At 35.6% G+C, this 25,405-nt stretch overlaps 2 protein-coding genes across 11 annotated transcripts in view; one reads left to right on the forward strand and one right to left on the reverse strand.

Moving 5' to 3' along the window:
* Window positions 1-2,925, forward strand: part of GPR160 (G protein-coupled receptor 160) — a 59,955-nt gene extending 57,030 nt beyond the window's left edge. For all 5 annotated transcript variants that reach the window (XM_034998780.1, XM_034998755.1, XM_034998775.1 and 2 more), the window contains one exon: window positions 339-2,925. In XM_034998780.1, coding sequence (XP_034854671.1) covers window positions 411-1,427 — 1,017 coding nt within the window. In that variant the 5' untranslated portion in view covers window positions 339-410 and the 3' untranslated portion in view covers window positions 1,428-2,925. The remainder of the gene's footprint in view (window positions 1-338) is intronic.
* Window positions 2,926-6,754: 3,829 nt separating this feature from the next.
* The window catches only part of PHC3 (polyhomeotic homolog 3), a 74,132-nt gene continuing 55,481 nt past the window's right edge, over window positions 6,755-25,405 (reverse strand). For 4 of the 6 annotated variants that reach the window (XM_034998740.1, XM_034998727.1, XM_034998725.1 and 1 more), the window contains 4 exons: window positions 20,119-20,233; window positions 16,975-17,107; window positions 16,652-16,883; window positions 6,755-11,394 (listed from right to left, as the gene is read on the reverse strand). In XM_034998740.1, the coding sequence (XP_034854631.1) occupies window positions 11,240-11,394; window positions 16,652-16,883; window positions 16,975-17,107; window positions 20,119-20,233 (635 nt within the window). In that variant the 3' untranslated portion in view covers window positions 6,755-11,239. Of the gene's footprint in view, window positions 11,395-15,486; window positions 16,477-16,651; window positions 16,884-16,974; window positions 17,108-20,118; window positions 20,234-25,405 lie in introns of those variants that run through there. The other 2 variants (XR_004677978.1, XM_034998730.1) reach the window with 2 other exon arrangements.

Raw genomic sequence — 25,405 nt, forward strand, 5'->3', positions numbered from 1 at the left:
GACTGTACAGGGGATCAGCACCCCTTCCTTGTTCAAAAATCAACTGTAATTATTTGGGAAATGAGTGGATTAAATTAGTTCTTTGAGAATAAAGTTTTGTTTTGTTTTTTTAAAGATTTTACTTATTTGACATGGGGGGGGGCCCAAGCAAGGGGAGGGGAAGAGGGAGAAGCAGGCTCCCCGCTGAGCAGAGAGCCCGATGCGGGGCTCGATCCCAGGACCCTGAGATCATACCTGAGCCGAAGGCAGACCTTTAACCGACTGAGCCACCCAGGCACCTGAGAATAAAGCTTTAAATTAGACATACCATGAGGTTTTCTTTTCGTTCTTCCTTACAGGGATGGAAGCGAAAGTGAAGCAGTGTTTTATCCTATGTACTTCGGCAGACCTTCTGCAATTCAGCTAAAACCATGACTGCTCTTTCTTCAGAGAACTGCTCTTTTCAGTACCAGTTACATCAAGCAAATCAGCCTCTAGATGGTAACTGTCTGCTATTCTTGATTATACTTGGGAAAATATTACTGAATATCCTCACATTAGGAATGAGAAGAAAAATCACCTATCAAAATTTTATGGAATATTTCTGCATTTCACTAGCGTTCATCGATCTTTTACTTTTAGTAAACATTTCCATTATATCCTATTTCAGGGATTTTGTACTTTTAGGCATTAGGTTTACTAAATACCACATCTGCCTATTTACTCAAATTATTTCTTTCACTTATGGTTTTCTGCATTATCCAGTTTTCCTGATAGCTTATATAGATTATTACCTGAATTTCTCCAAAACCACAAAGCTAGCATTTAAGTGTCAAAAATTATTTTATTTCTTTATAGTAATTTTAATTTGGATTTCAGTCCTTGCTTACGTTTTGGGAGATCCAGCTATCTACCAAAGCCTGAAGGCACAGAATGTTTATTCTTACCAGTGTCCTTTCTACATTAGCATTCAGAGTTACTGGCTGTCATTTTCCATGGTGGTGATTTTATTTATGGCTTTTCTAACCTCTTGGTCAGAAGTTACTGCCTTGGTACAGGCTGTTAGGATGACTTCCTATATGAATGAGACTATCCTGTATTTTCCCTTTTCATCCCATTGTAGTTATACTCTGAGCTCTAAAAAAACACTCTTGCCCAAGTTCATTATCTGTTTTCTTGGTACCTGGTTACCATTTGTACTACTTCAAGTAATTATCCTTTTACTTAAAGTACAGATTCCAGCATTTATTGAGATGAACATCCCGTGGTTGTACTTCGTCAATAGTTTTCTCATTGCTACAGTTTATTGGTTTAATTGTCACAAGCTTAATTTAAGAAACATCGCATTACCTGTGGATCCATTCGTCAACTGGAAATGCTGCTTCATTCCACTTACAATTCATAATCTTGAGCAAATTGAAAAGCCTATATCAATAATAATTTGTTAATGTTGCCATGTTAAAACTAAAACTGACAACTACAGTAGGAATCATAATTTTACAAAGGGAAAGGACATACAAAGATTGAACTGAACTGAACTGAGGCTCCCCTCCCCGGCCCCAACTTTCATACCTTTTCAGAATGTGTCTTTTGGGACTATGGTATTAAAAACAAAATAATTCCAAGAAAATTTTTTATACCTGTTCAGGAATACTGCGTGTTACCAATATTAATTTAACACAGAAGTGAAGCGAGTTAATATTTGGCCATACTGATTTCATGTTACCCAAAAAACTAGTGGATGCAAACTGTTATGTAAATCTGAGCTTCTCTGCCAGTGATATACAAATGTAAATAAACATTTTTATTAAATTCAGAGCAAGAAAATCAAGATCATTTTCTTAAAATTATTTGGTGTAAATATTCCTTTAACATAAAGGGAAAATTAGCTCAATTTAAATTTAGGTAATTTTCAAAACTCTCTCTCTGTTCTTAATACAGATATTCCTGGAAGAAAAGTTTTAGTTGCTCACCTTACAGAACCGGGGAGTAGTGACTAGGTCTCTTTCCATGACATACCAGATTCATTTTCATTTATAACTTATATGTCACATACTTGCATGTCAAATCATAATCACATGGGCAATGTATCACACTGTAAAAGTAAAGGAGGGTTTCTTATCCTCAGCATTGTTCACATTTTGGGTTGGATAATTCTTTGTTGTGGGAGACTGCCCTGTGCACTGCAGGGTCTTCGCCAGAGTAAAGCCATCTCAATGGCAGAAATCAACTGAAGTCACTTTGTTCAACTACGTAGATACTGTCTATAACTGTCACCATTTCTAAACTTCATCCCCTCTACTTCTCTGGGTTACTTTCCCTCTGACTGTACCACTTTCTAACTAACTGGCCATTACCTAGGACTGAGATACTTTAAAATATATTGTACTTAGTAAAGATTTACACTCTGCAGATTATAAATAGGCAAATTTGTAACTATTTCAAAGCCCTCATAAGCTTAAAGAAAAAATTATTCAATCGACCAGCCAAATGGAAGAGGCTTTTATTTGTAAAGAAATGAACTTACAACTGGTCTACAATATATTATTGTAATATAAACAATATAAATAAATGATCCTGTAGGCCCACTAACCTTCCATCCAGACCCACATGAGGCAATGTTAACAACAATATTCTATATGAAAATGTGCAGGTAACAAAGGTGCAATTACAAGCAAGTTTAAGCAGCAGAGTATAAGGTGCTTTAATTTAACAGTTAATGTTGCCATCAACAAACATTTGAATGCTCAATTTTACTTCACTGAATACAGACACAACAAATATGAAAATCTAAAATTCATACACATGCTACTTGTTAATATGAAAGTGCTTTCTCTTTTAAAAAAATACACCAAATGGACAGTCTTTTTACATAGATCATGATGTGCTCTTATAATGCAAAATTAACTTCATTTTCAGGTTATACATTTTAAAACTGTAGCTATAGACACCAATCTAGGAACGCTAATGCTAAGAGTGCTAAAACTATTTCATTTCCTGTAAGGAGGACTCTAATACAATATCCAGTGGAAAGAATACATCTATATATAATCTTAACATCTGTTTTTTGTAAAAGTAAAAAAGGTTTCCTTTCCCCTTGGTGATGCTTTGTTCAACCTGGGTAGATGAGCTTTTGAGGTTTTAGTAATATGAAAGTCCTATTTTAGAACAATGGGAGGAACCAAAAGGAATTTAAAAATCAGTTAATGTGTGCTTGAAGCATCAAAAAAAAATTACAACAATTTGCCTTTGTTAAATCAACAAAGTAACATTTTTTTTAACAAGCAAGAAGACAAAAAGCAGTAATTTAACAGAGGCTTGAAACGCCCACCCTTGCCTCTCCTGTCAGTACCCCTCCACACACTGTGTCTACAACTCCAGCCTTCACCACAGCTCACTCCTCACTCTGAGGATAGTTTTTAGAACTCACTTTGACTTTTTTTTCCTATGGAAAAAAACAAGACCAAGCTTCTGAATGAGGTGATTGGGAATCTAAGTGTACTGGCAATCAGACATCTATAATTATGCACACTGCATTAGCTTTTTAAAATTCAAGAATACATATACAAAAAGTATGCTATAGATATTTTAACACCATAAAATATTTGAAAAATTAGGTGAATGAAAACATTTTAAAAGTAAATTTTAACCAGGACCATGGAAAATTCTTTTAAACCCAGACTATTTGGTTACTTGGGTGTCAGTGTTCTATTTTCAATCAGTTTTAGATTCTAATCTAACATGTATTGGGACATTTTCCTGCTTTAAAAGCTGCAACGATGATGCATAAAAGATCTTCTTTAATATTAGGTATTTTTATTTTGAGGGGGTGAGGAAAAAAAGATATTTTCATTTTGTATCTTTATGGAGAATGCTAGCATGATGTTAATCTGTATTGCTGGAACAACAAGAATTAGAACATTTCACAGAACCCCCAAGTGGTAAGGAAATTACCCAGTTAATCAATGCCATTCAATATTTATTCTCCAAATAGCTGTCAATTCAAGCATGGAATGGTTTTATGTTGACCAGTTCTGCATTTTAAAGGAAACCCTTTTAACTATGTAATACATGTGTGCTTTCTAAAAAGTATTTGTAATAACAATAAATTTTGTGTAATTTCTTGCTTTATCAACAAAAGACAATAAAAAACAAACCTGTTTAGCGATCTCCTTTGAGACTTTTCACAGTTTTAGAAAGTTACTCCACTGTCAGTACTGGGTGTAAAGCTTTTGTAGTTAACAAATGTATAGTAAATCAGCACCAGCTTCTTTCTTTGTATTGTTCTGTCACACACCCTGTATAGCAACACCTCTGGAATAGATTCAAGGGTCAAAATAATTCTGAGAAATATGAGCTGTCACAACAGTCTGAAAATGTAAATCCTTATCAGGTACCCTTGATTTTGTAACCGATAATCAGGTATATGATTGACTATGATTAGTATGTGAAATGTGTTTTAGGAATATTGTGCTGTGATTCACTCCGACCCCTTAGATGTCATCTAGCTTAATACTTTTATTTACCCCGGACATAAAAATTTCCCTCTCAGTTCCAACTTCACATTCAGTACAGTAAGTAATAGTAATAATAATGTCCATGTTTGTTTAAAGCCACAATCAGAATTGTTTGGGAAGATTTTGTGTACTTATTACCAGTTCCTTAAGTCATGTATACCACACATTGCACATAGTAAGTGTTCAAATGGTTTACTAAAATGAATGGATAAATGCATGAATGACAATGTTCATATGTATTTGTATGTTCAGTGGTTAACTAGTAGGAAGCATTTACAAAAATGCCCTCATTTGCTTGTCTGTACAATTTTCCTTCTCTACTTTAATCCGTAAGAGAACAAAAACTGCAGGTGGCCCAGGAAATGGATGCTTAACATTTATCTTTTAGCAAAAGCTCTTAGTATGAAATGAACTGTTCCAAAGGGAAGAGAGTAAGTAGAAGCAACTTTAAAAATACCCCATTATGTGGCCTAGAATCATAGTTTTAGAGCTGGGAGGTACCTTAAAGATGATTTAAACCAAAATCAGCCTTTTGAGTAGTAGAGGCTCCATACTGTGTATTCAGAAGATGGAACAGGTTAAAAGCAAAGGAAGGGCTGAAGGTGTCACACGCCACTAAGTCACCAACTGCAAGTAAAACTCCCAGCCCCCCAACCAGCATTTTATCTTCTTTCATTTAATGACTATGTTCATCTCTTATTTACTACTGAAGTAGACCATTTAGTACTACCTAAAACAAAAAGAATTAAGACTTTAACAACACATTCTAAATAAAGATTTTAAGCAATGGACACTTCTGGTTTGCTTGAGGCAAGACTAAAAAAAGTTCTTTCTAGAACAGATTCACGTTTATTTCACTACCAGCCCCACCACTATCCTATAAACACCAACTTCTTCACCTCCATTAATTAAAGCTCCACAAAACATGGGTTTAACACTGATAATAGTTCCTAGAGCATAACTTTTCAGCCAATAACTGATGGCTACTATCAATTCTTAAGATGATGACTGGAGTCAGTTGAAGTAGGTGGTCTCAAAGGAATTACTGACTTCTGCTTATATTTAAAACTATGCCATGTTAGCAGAACAGTATGTTAAATTTATATTAAGTTCTTTTTTCTGACTTAAAATTCATCACTAGACTTCTTTTCAGCAATACATTTTAAAACCCTTGTAAAGGTTTTCTTTCTATGGATTCATACTGACATCATCAATATCAGAGAACAATTATACTTTTCACAAAAGCAGTGGGAACAAATACTTCTCTAATGTACCCTCTTCTCCAACATCTGAGATTAAAATTGTCATCTTTAAATAAAATTAAATGTTCACAAGCTATAAAAAAAGAAAAAAATGAAACATTCATGGAAAACCTTTCCTAAAAGGACCCATAAACATGGCACTGAAGAGGTGTGTGTTCATGAGTTCGAGCAGAATGGGGTTTTCATTAGAGAAGCTGGGCCTCAGAGCTGAAAAGGAGGGAGACCGCTCCCTTTTAATGTCTGTGAGCTCAAGTGAAAGTTCAGAAAAAGCCAAACACGGTGCTCTGGAAAATGACGCTAATTTGTATTAGTGCTTTACAACTTTCAAAAAAAGCTTTGTCATAGTATTATTTTAAAATAGATTAAATAAGCTCTAAAAAATAATATGTAAAACTTTAAATTCTTAAAAATTTAGGAAACTTTTTCCAAAGAAGATAATATAATTTTCAACTTTTTTTATTATTATTGAAGAAATGGCTTGTATTGCTGCTATGAAGGAAACTATATAATGGTACATATTATGAACTAACAAAAAAGGAATATCTTCCCAAAGAATTTTTTTAAGATGTACAGTTTATAATAGGTTGAAATTAAACTTTAGTAAGATTGCATATTTATTTTTCTAATACTGTATTTGTGCTTATCTAAATTGAATCACAATCTTTAAGATTAAATCAAATGCTCTTAAATAGACTCATAAAATACCAATATTGATGAATGTGAATTAAACAGTTCATTTCATGATCCACACTACTGTGCATCAAAGAAAGAGAGGTAGGCTTCTGTTGAAATCCATACTAATAACAAGAAAGCTATAGCTCTCTAGTCATCCAATTCTTAGATACAACCTAACAAATAAAATACTATCTTAAAATGCCTTTGTAACAATCAGCCTTGTAAGGTTGATTCAACTGTGGTATCTGAAAATGGATACTGTCCTCTATAATTCCAATAACTCAATTATAACAATTAACCTTTTGAGTTTTTGACAGATACTCTCCAAGTACAATGGTTGTCACTTTTTGAAGTAAAATATCACTAACTTATATATCACTGGAACTATTTATTAATAGTCCTTTTAGGGGCAGGAAGTCCTCCTAGGGCAGGATCATTTGATACAGAGTGAAAGAATGAGTATGATTACAGGTGAATCTTACTGCTGTAACGGACCCAACCATTACACTGTATTATTCTGAACTACTGAAGGTCATATCTATACTACACACCCTCACTCCGTTAACTGTACTGTCCCCTTGGGTCTGGAATGCTTTTCCTCCTGTTTGTCTCTTCCTCCACTTCCCTGTCCTTCCCCCTGGAAAACCTTCCTCGAGGCCCAGCTACATAGATGGTGCACAGGAAACAGACTGAACATTGTTGCGTCGATGGGCCAGTTCCCACTGCCCAAACGTTTCATTGAAACGTGACTGTTAGGTCTTAGAAAGTCCTGCCCCAACTGCCTTCCTAAAATTAACTCTACTACAAAATCCTCTCTAAGGATTTTCAGGCAAAGGTCTCTAAGAAGTTTTCCCATGGTTCTCGCGGGGCTAGAACAGGCTTGAGGGAAGCGAAGCAGTAGGGGAGGGAAGCAGTAGGGGAGGCCCTCTGAGGCTGTCACACAGGCAGCATGCATTCCTGCCAGTCATTAGGGGTGAGGATCTTCAAACCACAAAATATAATCACAAGGTTCTAGTTTAAAATGTCTTTACAACTTTTTAACAGTGTGTCCAATCAGGATTTCAGCTACTCAGTACGGCTGTGAGGACAGCATCATTCACATCCATCTATAATAGTTTATTCTTTCCAAAACGGCTTACACATATGTAAACACAACCTAAGAGTATGCAATCTATATATTGCCCTCCTACCATACTTACGCCATGATGGTACCAGAACCCTCCGAATGCAAACAACAGGACTTTATAACATTTAACTGAACCAGTCTCTAATATGGGACACTGTGACAGGTTTCAGTATCAGACCGGTATTTGAATAAATGTCTGACTATAATTTCACACTTGATATATGAAGATTAGCTAGGTCAAAAATTAGTCAAAGGTATGGGCACAACAATACTTCATACAGTTCTAAGCAAGTGTTTAAACACACTAGGAAACAAAAACAAACAATGGGCTACCTAAAAAAATCATCTCTATTTAAAACATGAATATTAACTTCTTCAAAAGTGCAGAAATTTGTTCAGTGTTGAAGTGGGATAAGCAAAGTGGCAGGTCTCTTGTCTGCCTCTCTCCCATTCTCAAGCTTCTTCGCTAGTATGTCTTCTCCCCATTCCACATTCTCTACTCCTATGTGACAGCCCTTAAGCTGATACTAAGAAAAGCATCTGTTTAGCGATGCCATAGCATCCTGGAAATAGTTATATGCCATTAAAAAGTGACAGGTTTGGGGACAGCACTCTGCCTTATACAATAGTGATTATATCAAAGCTGCATAGCTTGTCAGACACAAGGCTTGATGAAAATCCATATCATGTAAAAATGTTTACAAACCAGCTCTCTGAGTGTGTTTATTTTCTTAGGAACACATGGCTTAAAGCAAATAAAATCTGAAACGTGTAGGTTTTATTTCCCTCAATGGGAAAAGAGTGCATCAGTTTAAAGAAGTCAGAAGATGCAAACTCAGGTAGCAAAAGTAGAAAGAACTTCCCATGTCCCCTTTTTGTCATTCTTTCTCCTCCTAAAACAATTATTAGCATGAAGAAAAAACAACACTCTCCCCACCTACATCATACCAAAACTGTGCTCAGAACCTAGGAGAGAGGTGGATGCCCAGTGTTATCGTCCATATCCATCATATATAACTGAAGCTCTGATTTTAAGATGGTTAATTCTCTAGAAAGAAACAGATGCATCAACAGGGAAAACTACCAGTTGAGCAAATGAGCCATTTCTAAATAAAATAGCTCATTTGAAAAACCAAGTATATTTTCTAGGCATGTTTTGAGTGAGGACAAGAGAAGATCTGGACTACTTTTGAGATTATTACAAGATTTAAGATTATAAGGTGCTCTCATCAAATGGAAACACCCCCCCCCCGCCCCCAGCCGTTCTTATAAGCTTTCTTGAATATTTAACACAGTGCTAGGCATGGGGGCTTTCAGTTAGTATATAATGACTGATATTAGAAAAGGGAGTAAATAAAAGGAGAACCTGTACATAGTTCAAAGTTAATACCTTAAAGGCTATAGATAATATAGTTATGGGCGGTAATCATTATTGCTAGGGGAGTCTATCCCCAAATAATCAATTGCTTGTGGATTATCTACGAAAACGTTTTAATTCCAGAGGAGATTTTCCTTTGTGCCCTCCACACCCTCCCTACCCCTGCAGTGGATCATCTCCTACTAATGCTCAGCCTATACTTGTGTTCTGGAACTGCAAGATGAGGGGGGGAAAGTCAAGCATATGACAACTCTGTCATAATGATTAACTTGCTAACAAATGAAAATTGACTACAGAGTACCTACCTTTCCTTGAAACTTTAATCCAATAATTAAAAATGTGATATAAAGAAATATGTAACATAGACTACAAGCTATTGTAGGTCTGGAAAATGAGCCTTACACTATATTACACATTCTAATCCTACACATAACTGTCAGTAAACATCTTCTTTTAAAACATTACTACACAAAAGAATCCCACAAAGCATACATTCAAACAAGAGGCATCTAAAGATTAAAAAAATTACCCGCTGTATTTTTGTATAAAAATAATCAACATTCTCTAATGTACACAAAGCCAAAAGATAAATATCTGTGATGTCTTTAATGACATCTTTAGTCCTCTACTAGCTCAACACAATCTTTTTGAAAAGAGCAGTGACAATGACTGAAACCCATGGACTCTTCCTTCCCCACTTACTGAACTCCTGCCAAATATCTACGTATGTTCCTTCTATTTTAAAACATTTCCATCGTGTGGCAAAGATAAAAAAAAAAAAATTAAAATAAATTTTTTATGTCCAGGACTATCAGGCTCTCACGGCTCCCACAACAATTTTGTTTTATTGTCATAATTCTGATAGGACACTATTTGGTGAAAAATTTTACTTTAAAATTTTTTTCCCTAAAACATGTACTTACAAAATTAGGTCTGATAATCCAAGAGATATTATTGGTGGGTACTTTGTAGGAAGCATGCAAGGGTTTAGTCAAGAAAAAGGAATGTGCATTCTAGCTAGACCCAGCATGTTCAAGGTTGGAAAAAAATCCGAAGACCAACCACATATCCACTACAAACTACTGTCATGCCAGGTAAGCTTGGACTCCTTGTAAGGCTATGCACTGGTTCATAAGGTATAATCACATTATGCCTTCATCAGTGCAGAAAAGCAGATATGAAAGATAATTAATAGGAATCTGTACTTTCGGAGAGTCAAATTATTTGTATGCTAGTCCTTATTTTACAGGTCAATTTAGTGGACTTTTCCCTGGTCTCTAGGATGCATAAAACTGGGAAAAATACTTCAGCAGAACATTAATACTATCTGAAATACATCCACTGTATCATGTATTCCTTATTGTGCTCCATCTTTTCAAATTATCCCTTTTGGTAAAAAAGAGCAACATTTATCCCTCCTACACTAGGGTTTCCGAACTTTGACACTACTTGATAAATCTTTGTTTTGGAACCGTCCTGTGCACTGTGGGATATTTAGCAACATCCCTGTCCTCCATGGTCTAGATGCCAATAACAACCCCACCCAGCCCCTCCAAGCTATGACAACCAAAATGTCTCTAGACATTGTCAAATGTCCCCTGGGCAGCAACACTGACCTTCTGTTGAGAACCACTAATCTAAATGTACAAAAACTAAGAGGAAAACTTTCTCAGCCGCACCAAATTCTTAGTCAAGTTTGGAACAGAAACCAACTCTTCTGACTTCCAGATCAGTATTATTCATGCTAGAATGCAATCCTTTTTTTATAGACAAAGCAATTGTCTGACAGACATTTTTTTAAATGCACACTGTTATCTCATGGCATACAATGCCAGTCACTGGACTCCTAAACTATTCCTAAATTACTCCTAAATTATCTCTCTCATGACAACCTATAGAAAACTTACAGGGTAGAAAAATGTATAAGAAAACCGAATCAAAAGAGGAGAAATGTAAATCATTAAATTACTTTTAAAAGGATTCTTTATATTAACGATAAACATCACCTTTAAAAAATTATCTAGTATAACACGTTTCTTTGAAAAATATCATGGCCCTCTATATAAGTCTTTCGTTGTTGCATGTAACCTGTAAAATTAATTTTTACCAATGTTGGCTACTTATGAAAATGTATGATGAATTATATCTGTAGAAGAAATGTCACCTTTTGATGTGGAGATCCCAATGTGCTTGGCTATCCACCACAATATATGATAATATTCTAGGCCAACTTGAGCCTTTACCTTACAAGTCTGTTTAAGAAAAGTAAAAACTGCTGTTTTCTCACAGCCTCATGATCCTGTTAAGATTCCTTCAGAGAGTTGATGCGTGCACAGATCTTCAGGGCTGGGCCTAATTTGATATTCATTGCACTCATAAGATGGTCTTCTTTTAGCAAAAGAAGGGCCTGTCCATCAATCTCCTGTGCTCTGAACTCATCTGCGATATCTTGGCAGCCTGGAATTTGAGCAGAGGACGGAAGTTAGCATTAATACAAAATAATTAGATGTTACGTCTAACAGTCACAGTTATGTTCTCAGTGGATCTGAGTATCTGAAATACAGGCTGAGAAACAAATGAAATTTATTTATGGTAGTCTTGGGTTCACTCCTGAAGAAGAGAATATTTCTTGGAATTCTGAAAATAAGAATTAATTCAAAATCAGGTAAAGCAATTTACTTGGAATTCTTGTTCTAAAAATATTATTATAGAAATAATTAGAGTCAGGAAAAATGTAGATTCATCAGTTCAGATATAACATACCTTGACAAAAAGACAATGGTATTACCTCAAAGCGTGCCACACATAGAACAAGTTTGGATTAACTAGTTATTATACCTCATGAACTTTTCTTTGTATAATATACCCTTCACATACAGGTGTAGGGAAATAAAATACAATGTTCTGTCATTTGAGTAACAATTTAGAAATATTTTCTCAAGTACCAGAGTACGACTTTCATTATCATTTGTACCTTATTCTAATTTACAACCTTCAATTACCAAGCACATGTAAAACATTTTTATTTTTTACTCAGGAAAGAACCAAACCAACAAGATTGTAGTATCAATCTATTGCAATGCTGCTGAAATGTATTACACTGCTTGACTTGTAATTTCAACTTCAAATCTTAGTATCACTGGATTTGTCTCTACTTTTGATAAGAAAACATAAATTCCCATTGAAATTATGAACTTGCCCCCTAATCTCTTGCCAAATATTTTATCTCTCAGTGTAAACCAGGCGCTTTAGCAGGTAACAATGCTAACATCTACTTGAACCTCAAACGTTTTTATTATCTACCAAATTTTGCACAGCCATGTTACTCAATAAACTTCCCCACTAAGGGTAAAGAAACAACGAGGGAAGGTACGAAGAAAGGAGAGAATGCAATAATGTGGAAGCTTCCTTGTAAGAGACAGTGAAATTATAAAAATGAATTTAAGAGTAAAAACTAACAGCTTCAAGTCTATTTTATTCAAATCAGCATTCTAAGAGAAAACACAAAGATAACGAATAATGGAAATGGTTACATTACACCGCTGGAGAGCACAACTTTGCTGGAATGATTATCCTTTCTACTGCAAATGTGTCATCCACTTGTTTACATAAGATAATGATATCATCCCTATAACCCCGGTACCAAGCACAAAGCATTGTTAGGTGCTAAATACATACATTTCTGTATAAGTGAAGGACTGGATGAGTGAATAAACAAACAATAAACAAAAACAGGATCTTCTACGGAAGAGCTACTTGTAAGAGTAATACACTTTCTTCTGTATTCAGCTGTATGGGCATCTTTTCTCTTGGTTATTTCTCTTCCCATCTTCTCTGTTGTTTCTTTCCTGTTTCATATATGGCAGCCAGCTTTTCAATTTCTTTATTTTAATTTCTCAGACTAAAAAACTGACATTTCAAAAGTACCCTAAGCAGAATGTGATGGTTTTGCCCATTTACCATATGAAAGAAATTATACAGTTAAAACGGGATTACTCACCATAGAAAAGCTCCCTTTCTTTTCCCAGAGGTAGCTCTCAAAACTGGGCAGACAAAACTGACTAATCTTGCATCTAGTTGTGACTTCATCCTTCTTTTTATGAAAGAACTAATGTTCTTCTCTCTTCAGTCTTACTTACAAGAACACAGGAAAGAAAAGAAGAGAGAGAAAGACAGGGCGGGACTTATTTAGATTCAGAAAACAGGAGCAATGAGAAGTAATGAGGACTGTAAGAGCTACATTTGGGAATAGAAACAAGGAGTTCTCCATGAAGAAATACATAGCACGTGTTTTTCCTCTGTACTGGGAGATCCCTCTTCAGATGTCTTCTTGTAGTAAGTTAAATGTATTAGCAAAATAATAATGAACAAAAAATGTTTCGGGAAACACCATGATCGTGTAGGAATGCATTATCTTCAGAATTTTAGATCACAACTTCCATAAGCCAACCACAACAAAGAGCAGTTATACTATACATGAGTATAGAAATGAAAAAATAAAATTACTTTAAAAAAGAAAAAAAAAGGCAGAAGCAAATATTTTTCCGAAACTCACTAAAGAAAAATGAATTTTCAAAAAATGTTTAGATGCTCAGGGTATACTGAGCTAAAAGTTCAATGAGTTTCTGACATTAGAATCTACTTCTGTAAAATGACTGGTGCCCCAGGGACTCGTACAAAATATATCCCAACTGCAGCACCCAGTCAGCATTGCTGGCTTTATGTCACCAGAAGCAGCTATCAGGATGAGCATGGACCTCTGCAACTGGACGAGTCCCAACTGAACTTTTCAGTCCAGTCCCTTTTCCAGCTAAACCCAAAACAAAACACTGCACAAAAATGATCTCAGTAAGGCTGGTGAAAATACATCACCTGCCACTTAATATTACATAATAAACAAGTCCCAATAGTAGTATTATGAAAACCAATAGTCATATGTTTTTAGGCTAATTCCTACTTTATATGCCTACAGAGAAACCAAATCTACAGATTCACAAATTAATAAATACAGAATAAACTGACCTTTGCACTGATCGAGTTAAGATACTACAGTTAATTGAAGAGAAGAATCATTCCCATAGAGAACTTTTTAATGCACAAAAATTAGAAGAAAATAGATATTTTTTAATTTAGAGAGAGTGCGCACACGAGGGAGGGGCGTGGACAGAGTGTGTGTGAGAGAATCTTAAGCAGGCGCCAATCTCAAGACCCTGAGATCATAACTTGAGCCAAAACCAAGAGTCAGACACCCAACTGACTGAGCCACCCAGGCACCCCAGAAGAAAATAATTTTTCACTGTGGCAGCAGCTCTGAGATTGGATATACAGCATACAGCTCTAATATGGTCCCACCAGGATGGTTTATAAGATGACATTATACAAAGAGAAAACTCCAGGAGTAAATATCGGTGCCCTGATGAAAGAGGGAAGCCTATCTCAACTGGAAAGAAAGAAAATACAGAGATTACAAAAGTTATAAGCTTGTTCATTCTATAAGAAAAGGTTGGAAGTAGATTACCTGGAAGAAAAACAATGCAGTCCCGAATGAGCCTGAAAGAGGCTCAAAAGATGTTTACAAAGGCCAGAGGAGCATAGAGAAATGAAGACAAAAGCATTTTCTGATATGAGATTTACTTTAGGCCACAGGGATTATTCAGAGAGAAATACTGAGAAAGAAGATATAACTGATCACACAAATAAGCCTGTTATTTAGCCTGTCAAAGCAGTTCGGAAGGACTCCCATTTAATCAGTTAAAGGAAAGCAGACTCTCACACAGCACCAAACAATTCTAAATTATAAAGCAGTTTCCCTTTAATGATAAGTAATGTTCTCTAAACAACTGGCAACAAAATTGTCTTGATAAACTAAGACAAGCATCTCAAATATAAGCACTTTTTTTTTTTTAAACTGAAATGAAGCAAGAATGAGACAAAGGAGTTTAGCCTTTGTTCTAAAATAGCAGCCAAGAATAACCTCACAGCAAATGGGTATTGGGGAAAGTTTGAAAATTAGCCCTAACAAAAGTATATGAAATGATAGAAGAATCGGATACCTATTATTTGTTAATTATTTGACCAATTACTTTCCTCAGGATATGAACCAATGCTCCTCCCCAAAGGAAAGGAAATAGTTTCCCCAAATGAGAAATCAGGCTAATAGCTTACATGCCCCATGTGGAAGATGAAGATTACTTCTGAAGATGACAGAATCAAAGTCCAACCCCAAGGAATCAGTAGAGAGTCCGGTGTTAATTCTCAAGATATCTAGACTGGTCTAAAAACTAAAATTTATGTCATCAAATATTAAAACCACAACCAGTGAAGACTCACAATCTTCTAACATACCAGTTTTAAAGCAGATTCAAAACCTATATGGTTAGCACTTAACTCATACCTAAGTTTCCTTAGGTGCGTGTTTAAAAAATCTTCAATGAAAAATGTATCCTTTCTTTATTTAAACAACTGCAATCTTTCTTTAAAAGTGACCATATCTTGTTTAAAAAAAAAAAACAACAAAAAACTTATTTAGCATTTCTGAAACAAGCTACTGAAAAAATAATAAAATGTCATAGAATTCTGTTTATATAAGGTAAAATGGCAGTTTTTTTTTTTTTTAAAGCAGTAATAGTTCTGAATATACTTTCTTCATTCAGCACATTAACTGTAAGTTTGCTTCTGAGGTAGTGGTTACCTTCACAGAAAGATTAATCAGCAAAAATAGCTGGATTAATTTTAATAAGTCTGTCGAGTTCAAAGGGGATATATTTTTCTGGAAAGTTTGTATCAAGAGAAATAATGTGATTCACAATAAAATCAAAACGGAGCAAACATTTAAAAAATCTCCTTGTTTTCCACATTCGTAAGGTTAAAATGAGTAAGATTTGATTAGAAAAAAAAGTCTTTACATAATCAGTGTGGGTCTCATCATGAGCAATGGTGCAGTTATCTTTAGTAACCAGTCCCTTGGAGAAAGTAGATATAAAAGATTGCTGCATTAAAGAAAAAAGATAAAGAACATAAAGAATTAAGCTGATGGAAAGAGTACCAAAATGAGAGAGCAGGAAAACATAAATAAGAAAGTTACCCTCAATATTGGAATGGAATATCATAACTGAATTTTAGTTGTCTACTTAAAAAATCAAATTTTAGAAGTGTTCTTGATGGCTACTTATTGGAAAGAATCAAGGAATGCAGCTTCCTTTAAAAGAACCAGCTTGATTTTTTAAAAAGAAACCAAAACGTTATCATACTCTAAAAGGTCTTGATTAGCTTTCAAAAATGCAAAAATTTATATATATATAGTCTCTCTTATTTTATTTTAAAAAGGTTAAATTAGGAAATAAAGAGGAAATAGAATAGAAAAATAGAAGAGCAGAAGGGAAGAAGTGTCTGACTCAATCTCTCTACTGACCTCTCGAGAGAAATCAGACTGAAGAGAAGAGAGCACCTTTAATATCTTCACCGGCTGAGGTGTCACAGCAGAAGCAGGACTAGTCAGTTTTTATCGACTTGGGGGGTATGAGAAAATACCCAGTTGTGCTGAGGGAATAAGCAAGAGGAAACAGATCACATTTCAATAGCAAATGCCATTTAATTAATACATATACATAGTACTTCTCTAGCCCTTTTGTGCAATAGGTGTGGATGGATCTAATATCATTCCTGTGTGTGAATGCACGAGAAAAATGTAAGGCCAAAGTGGTGAATTACATACCAGGCAAAGAGTGGATGAAGGCCCACACATCATCAACTGTCCAGATAGATGGCTCTGTTTGTGCAACTGGTAGCAAGTCACTGTTCTCAGGCATTTTCCTAATTCTCACATCCCGAAGCTCACGTTCTCTTTCCCGCTCACTCTGCCTGCGCAGGCGTGTTGTCATAGCAGATGGAACAGAATCTTCATGAGAAGCCAAGTCTTCTTCTGCAGATGGATAAGTAATTGGAAGCTGGAAAATGTAGTACAAGTAAAATACAGCATTGCACTTTCCTTGCATTTCGGAAAAGGGTATAGTACATTGAAGCAAGGTTTCTACAGACCTGCCTAAGGATATGTTCTCTTGCTGCCCCATCAGGGCCACTTGGACGACGGCCACGATGCCCAAGACTTTGATTATCAGGCTTACGATTCCAACGACTAAGTGCAAATTTTTTAGAACAGCTAACATTGTACCTAAGAAATTCAAGTAAGAAAAAATATTAAGCGATATGTGGAACACTCCATTTAGTATTTAATTATGACTTTAAAGTGCACTTGTGAATCAGTAAGTGCCAAATACTTCATTAAGGACTGTTAATACCTCAGAAAGTAAACCATAGTGTTCAGTGGATTTACTTATGCTGACAGTCAAAAAATGGCCTCTGTATATTTCATAATATTGCACAATATAGTGATACACATTACTGGACACCTATAACAAGGTACTGATATTTTCTCCTAATAACAGTATGATAGTGGGAAACTTCATGCAAAATACAGAGGATAACTGATTTTTTGCAAAATAATTCAAGGTTCAGGAGAAAACGAAGTTATGAATTATGTAGATGTTCACACTGATGTTTTCCCAAGTAATCATTTCTAAAGAGAGATTAATATAAAGAAGTTAAGGGAGTAGAGAAGGGGAAATCTCAAATGGCTAGTAAAAGATTTTTCAAATATTACTGAAATCAAAGAGTGAAAATGTAAAGTTGAGATTTCAGAGTTACACAAGGAATTCATAGTTCTCACTATTGAGGAAATTCAAATACACGTAGTTCTTTAAAATTAGCTGAAAGATTATTTTCATTTTATCAAAATAGACTAGTATTTTTTTAATATAGACCTGTATAAGGCATGATGACAGTTTAAAAGAGTCCTATGCTGTTTACTGGGTTTCAAGGCCTAGAATAGGGCTGGCAGACTTTTTCTACAAAGGGCCACACAGTAAATATTTTAAGCTTTGTGGACAATACAAGTGTCTGTGTCACAACTACTCAACTCTGCAACTGTAACATGAAAGCAGCCATAAACAATAATGAATGAGCATGGCCATGTTCCAATAAAATTTTACTTAGACCAAAATTTGAATTTCACATAATTTTCATATGTTATGAAATATTCTTTTCATTTTTTTTCTAACCATCTAAAAATTCAAGAACCATCCTTAGCTCAAGCATCATCCACAAATAGGCTACATGAAGGACGTGGCCTGGGTACAGTTTGCCAACCCCTTCCTTAGAAAGAAGAGTGAAAAGAAGTAATTTAAGAAACAAATTTCTGAAAAGCTAAAGGCATAGAAAAATACATATAGTTCCTTTCTTAAACACATAAAGCTGCCACTGTAATTTCTTATTTTCAAAACTCTTTTGCTCTAAGATTTCTCAGGAAAAAGACAAGAATAAATCCCAATGAACTTTGCTATTGATTAACTATTCTAGGACCAATATACAGATACCAAAACAAATTTTCCTCATCTGTTTTATGAAAATATCAGCAAATGGAAGTAAGGAGTACTATGAAAATGAATAGGCTATTTTTTTCCCTAAAAATAGATATTTTAAAAAGTGCCCAGATGGCCACTTCATTTTACTCTAAACGACTCAACAAGCTCCTGCTGTGTTCAATATGCTGATCTGTGCGCTCACCTCTATACGTTTCTGATTTCCATTCACAGCAACCTACAAAACTTCCTTCCCCACTGACTAGAGAACAGAGAGACTAACCTTACATTTGCTATTTAGCCCCTAAATATTTAAATCTCCAAGGCAGACATGTAGATAGCAGTTCTTCCCCCATCTAACTTATCCTTTCCTCCTTGCTCTCTCATCTGCATTTCCCTTATATTAGGATCCCTCACCCCCTGAAAGAGGTTCACCTAAAGGTATAATAACTTGACAACTCAGCAATCATCCCTGGGAGGAGAGATGGTAGTGTTAAATATTCTGAAATATTTAATAGTCAAGACATTTAAAATATTCTGAAAGGCCATCCTTTTCCCTCAGAGTTGTTAATCCTTAGAATGAGAGAGCTACTCATCTTTTTTGTGGTGTATGCAAACTGGAAAACTCCCAAGTTAAAACAGGAGTTACATAATTTGGTTAGGGCTATCAATAACACGAGATAATATGTGAATAGAAGACTAACAACTGAGAAACCAAATGAAGCCATTTTTGGAGGAAAATACTCCTATTATTTATTTAACTTAAGATTTACTGAGTATAGGGCGCCTGGGTGGCTGGCTCAGGTCATCCTGGAGCAACTGCCTTCAGCTCAGGTCATCCTGGAGTCCCAGGATCGAGTCCCACATCAGGCTCCCTGCTCAATGGGGAGTCTGCTTCTTCCTCTGGCCCTACTCCTTCTCGTGTACTCTCTCTTTCTCTAATAAATAAAATCTTAAAAAAAAAAAGATTTACTAAGTATATTGTAGTGGCACCATACAAAATAATATATTCATGCAAGAAAAATCCCTAGATACAAACAATTAAGATCTTATATTCTTCGAGAGAATATCACCTTTTGGAACAGAGAACAAACTTCAAAATAACCTGTGCATACACTTCACCTCTAGTGGTAAATACCTATATTAGGATTTATTATCAGAATCAGAGGAGTTTTGTGGGGTTTTTTATGTATACTAAACCTGTGATGAGAACAATGAAGATACTGAACATTCCTTTAGTTATGAACATGGTTTACCTATAATATTACTATTGATAATAGATTTAGAAAAGACCTATTTTCCTCTTTGATGATTTAACAATGTGGGGAACTTGTGCTGCAGCTGTCCCACTTAAAAACCTAGGATAAACAGGATATAATGAAAACAAGTTACAACAAAACAAAGTAAATCCTGGTATTTTCATACTGATCAAACAATAAGGTGATAAAACAAATACTGTTTTGATACCTTAAGGACTAGTAGGTTTATTCACAGGAGACATTCTCCTAAGCATATTCTTGCCAGGAGATTGCTACTTCAATGTCAGAATATGTGGTAAAACTCACTGTAAACGTTATGAATATGTAACTCTCACAGAGCAAAATTTAGTAACTAAATATCAAAGTAGCTCCAGAAAATGCCTATTTGATATTCTTCCTGTATATTATAGTATCTAGTTTTGGCTACTAGTAACCTCTACAAGTTTTTGGGTTTCTTACAATGGTTGTTGGTTTCTGCTTCAGGAAAGTCAAGGGAATAGAAATACCTTTTGGCACAGGACATAGTGCAGAATCGTTTTGACCGAAGAAATTCATTAGCATATCCCATCTTCCCACAGAATTCACACTTGAGCAATTCACTGTCCATTTCTTCTAATGTCTCTAAAAAAGAAACAAAGGAAAAAACTTCCAAAAATTTAATTGTGGCAGATTTTCTTTTAGCATCTACTTCAGCTGGATACAACTAGTTCAGTCCCTCCAGGAAACTTAAAGGAATGGTCTTTTAACTTTTCAATCCATAGCCACTGTGGCAGGGAAAATACTCCAAAAACAACTGCAACCACCAATTCCTTCTTACTCCTCCATAAACATTTTATAGAGTTTTCTCTGTATAAATAAGCAATGCATTTTTAAAGGTTCATTTTGCTAAGAATCCAACATACCTAAAATGGGCAAATAACTTCACTGAGCAGTGTAAAAGAAATGAAGATGAATAAGACAAAGTAACAACCTTCAGGAAGAACACTCTCAAAAGCACTGCGTAGGATATGAATTTTGGTGCATGGTGCTACGAAGATACATAGCAGAGAACACAACGTAAATGGAGAGAATGAGGATGACTTCAAAAAGAAGCTAAACTTTTGATATGCTTGATTTTAGAGGAGCATGTAAGAGAACATTTTCAAAGGTCTGCCGTGTACAATAGAAAATATAGATACATCTCTCTTTGTAAAGCAGTCCCTTTGAGGTATATCATATTAAAACAAAAATAATTTAATCTTAAAAATCACAAGTAATTTTGTAATTTCTAAACTCTGCTCCTTTTTGTCAGAGTGTTCTCTTTATTAAGTTAGAATGTCCTTCCCTCCACCTCTATAGCCATAATTTTCTTCAAGCCATATTATTAGACCCAAGGAAACTTTCTACCTAAATCCTCAAGTATCCAGCAACAATCACCTATAAGCAAGAAATTTTATTTTCATGACCCACAGTATCTTCATCTGTAAAATTAGGTTTATAATACCTTTCCCAAAGAACTGCAATTTCATGAGTACCCAGTAGATAGTAGGCATAAAAAAGTGACAGTTCCGTTTCCTATTTTCCACATAAGAATTATGAGTACCAAGACCTGTAATAAGTACTTAAGAAATAAAAATGGTTAAATTCCTTTTTTTTTTTTTTAAAGATTTTATTTATTCACGAGAGAGAGAGAGACAGAGGGAGAAGCAGACTCCCCATAGAGCAGGGAGCCTGATGCAGGACTTGATCCCAGGACCCTGGAATCATGACCCGAGCTGAAGGCAGACGTTTAACCAACTGAGCCACCCAGGTGCCCTAAATTCTTTTTAACTGTTAAATTCTTTTTTTTTTTTTTTTTAAAGATTTTATTTATTTGAGACAGAGAGAATGAGAGACAGAGAGCATGAGAGGGAGGAGGGTCAGAGGGAGAAGCAGACTCCCTGCCAAGCAGGGAGCCCGATGTGGGACTCGATCCAGGGACTCCGGGATCATGACCTGAGCCGAAGGCAGTTGCTTAACCAACTGAGCCACCCAGGCGCCCAAACTGTTAAATTCTTAAATCCATCATATTCTGCCATGTTCTTGCATCACGATAATTCCTATGCCAAGTCATGTAGAATACGTAAAAAAGCATACTTTACTAACTAAAGCTTTTAGCTATGAGTCCCCTGTGTGCTTTTCTATGTTACTCATTTAACCAAAGGCTTATTAAGATAAAGAGGGGACTCTGAAATGTAAACATGGATGACATGCACTCAGAAAATTTAGGCAGTCACATTATCCTAGTGTTACTGAAGAAGCAAATGGCAAAGTGCTAAATCAAGATAAGACAGCAAGAACTACTAAAAAACATACTGTGAAATATCTGCAGTCTCAAGGGACAGCCAAATATTATCAACATGACTGATCAAATCATGAACTAGCAAGAGTTCACTGTAAAAAAATTTTCAGGGCTACCTTCATAAGCAAGTCATTTGGTGAGTAGCAATGAGAAAGAGTCTAAAAACAAGTAAAATTAAAATTGCTCCTTCCAATGACCTAGAAATGGCTTTTACACAACTGTGGCTCAACAACACATCCCTGGGAACTGATGTCATAAGTTCCAGTATTGTTTTCACTTTGTCATGCTTGTGACCTGGTCTGACATGTGACAGAGCCTCTCACTACCACCTTTGCCACCAATCTGGCCCCAAAGAATCTAGTCATCAAGTTGTTCCATTTCCAGACTATACTGAAAGCTTTAAAAAGCTTGTATTCACTAATGTAGCAATATGGAACACTTGATAATAGTTTAGAATCCCTTACAAAGGAGGACATGTTTTTGCTGGTGAGAGAGGGGAGATCCAAACAGGTATGGTCTAAGGACAGACAACCTAACAAAAAATGAACATCAGTTTTATTTCTCATAATGAAGAGAGGAACATTAACATTCAAAAATCCCTGTTCTCATGTTTGTCATAATTTTAACAAATTTGGTATTACCAAGGCTACTTTTTCACAGTTGTGAATAAAAAACTACAGAGCCAAATGAGTTCAAAAACTGTTCCTTTAGCTAATAAAGATGGAAGTCTATGGCATAGACAGCTTGGTAATTCTCCCCAACATCCATTCTTCACTTTTCTCCCACAGTAACAAAATCCTAATTTTCAGCAAGGTATATGGGCTCTGAAAATAATAACTCAGTTTCTGCCCTAGGTGTGGCCATCCATGACATGTGAACGGAAATACCTGCAAATTCCAGGTGGTGCCCTTTTCCCCCATCTCACTGATTAGAATGTGAAAATGAAAATTAGCTATCTTGGAAACGAAAGGAACATTCTAGGGATGAGAAAACCACAACACTGGCAGCTTAGGTGCCCAACGCTTGCCTCTGGGCAAAAATTGAACTTCCACCTTATTTAATCAAATATTATTCTGGGTTTCTAATGGAGTGGTCCAACATATATTCTAACTAAGAGATGTCCCCATTTTTTGTGTGTGAGGAGGAGTTACTTTTAAATTTTCCTGAAGACTTGAGATCACTTAATGATAAGAAGCAAAACAGAGAGGCAATGAGACAGAAATCATGATCAATATGATGATTTACCAGGGAAGACAGAAGATATTTTGGTAAATCACAGTCTACTGGTTGGAGATTCTAGTTCTAGAACCAGTCCAAATAGAAACAGAAATTATCCTTTAAAAAGAGAATAATCCTTACACTAAGTTTTTAAGTACTGAATTAAACTGTATATACTGCTAAAGCCAGTAAATAAATGACTTCACCATTTCACTCTATAGTACTTCCCATAAACACTGAAGTACACAGTAATAGAAACACTTTATATAATTACCTTGGGAAGTTAAATTATGAAGTATTTAAAAATTTGGCATATTCTAAAGCTCCACTATGAAACAGATTAATCTTTTTTGACTATATTTACCTTATAACACTGTGCACATTTAAGTGTACATGTTTTAATTTGATACATTTATATATTATGATTGTTGCTGTAGCAATATTTAGCACCTCCATCACCCTCTATCACTTTACATAATTACCCTTTCTTTTTAGTGATTGGAATACTTAAGTTTTAGTCTCTAAGCAATACTGCTGTCTATATTCATTATACTATGTATTAGATCTCTATTGCTTATTTACTACTCAATGCATAGATTAATCATCTTTAAATCTTCCTTTTCATTACTCTGGTAACTTAATGTGTTAAACTACCCTTTGCCTTATCTTCCATAAATCCTTTCCTTCCTCTTCCCACTATAACTACAAGTATCAATTACATACCAAACCTACAGATTCATCCTACAGATGACCTGCAGTTTCCAAAAACACTCTTTTCATGTAATCTGCCTAAAAATCTTCAGTAACCATCCTCTTCACAACAAGATAACTCCTGACGACTTGGGTCAAATATCCAAAATACTCTAGAATCTGATTCTGTCAGTCTTACTTCTCACTATTTCTCTAAGCCCACAGTCTACTCCTCACTGTCCCCTCCTGAAGTTATGTGAACATCCTTTGTACATTTATTCATGGTTCCAACCTGAAAGGTTCTTCCTGTTTGTTATCTATGTTTTATCATCCAAGACCCAGGTCAAATCCCATCTCTACAGAAAACTTACCAAACTGGCAATAATCTCAGCCAGGTTTGTTGTTGTTTTCCATCATGATAAGCATATTCTTTAATCCCCATCACTTACTTCACCCACCTCCCCTCTGGTAGCCAGTTTGTTCTCTATAGTTAAGAGTCTGCTTCTTGGTCTCTCTCCTTTGCTCATTTGTTTCTTAAATTCCACATGAATGAGATCATGTGGTATCTCTCTTTTTCTGACTTATTTTACTTAGCATTATATTCCCTAGCTCTATCCATGTTGTTGTAATGGCAAGATTTCATTCTTTTTTATGGCTGAGTAATATTCCACTATATGTATATACCACATCTTCTTTATCCATTCATCCATCGATGGACACTTGGGCTGCTTTCACAGTTTGGCTATTGTAAATAATGATGCAATAAATACAGGGGTGCATGTATCCCTCTGAATTAGTGTTGTTGTTTTTTGGAGGGTAAATACCTAATAGTGCTGGATTATAAAGTAGTTCTATTTTTAATTTTTTTTTTTATTTTTTAAAGATTTTATTTATTCATTCATGAGAGACAGAGAGGGAGAGAGAGAGAGAGAGAGAGAGAGAGAAGCAGGCTCCCAAGGAGCAGGGAGCCCGATGTGGGACTCGATCTCAGGACCCTGGGATCATGACCTGAGCCGAAGGCAGACGCTTAACCATCTGAGCCACCCAGGCGTCCCTATTTTTAATTTTTTTTTAAAGATTTTTTTTACTTATTCATTTGAGACAGAGATAAGAGGGAGAGAGAGTGCATGAGCAGGGGGAGGTACAGAGGGAGAGGGAGAAGCAGGCTCTCCACTGAGCAGGGAGTCGGATGTGGGACTCGATCCCAGGACCCTGGGATCACGACCTGAGCCAAAGGCAGAGGCTTAACCATCTGAGCCACCCAGGTGCCCCTATTTTTAATTGTTTGAGGAATCTCCATACAGTTTTCCATGGTGGCTGTACCAGTTTGCATTCTTTTCAAGTGTTCTACAGAAACAACCATAAAACAGTAACAAAACGGCAATAAGTACTATCTATTAATAATTACTTTGAATGTAACTGGACTAAACGCTGCAATCAAAAGACATAGTGTGATAGAGTGGATAAAAAAAACAAGATCCATTTATATGCTGCCTACAACAGACTCATTTCAGACAGAAAGACACCTATAGACTGAAAGTGAGGGGATGGAGAAACATTTATCA

This window comes from Mirounga leonina, unplaced genomic scaffold (genome assembly GCF_011800145.1).
Source record: "Mirounga leonina isolate KUSES-001 unplaced genomic scaffold, KU_Mleo_1.0 Mir_115, whole genome shotgun sequence".
NCBI lineage: Eukaryota > Metazoa > Chordata > Mammalia > Carnivora > Phocidae > Mirounga > Mirounga leonina.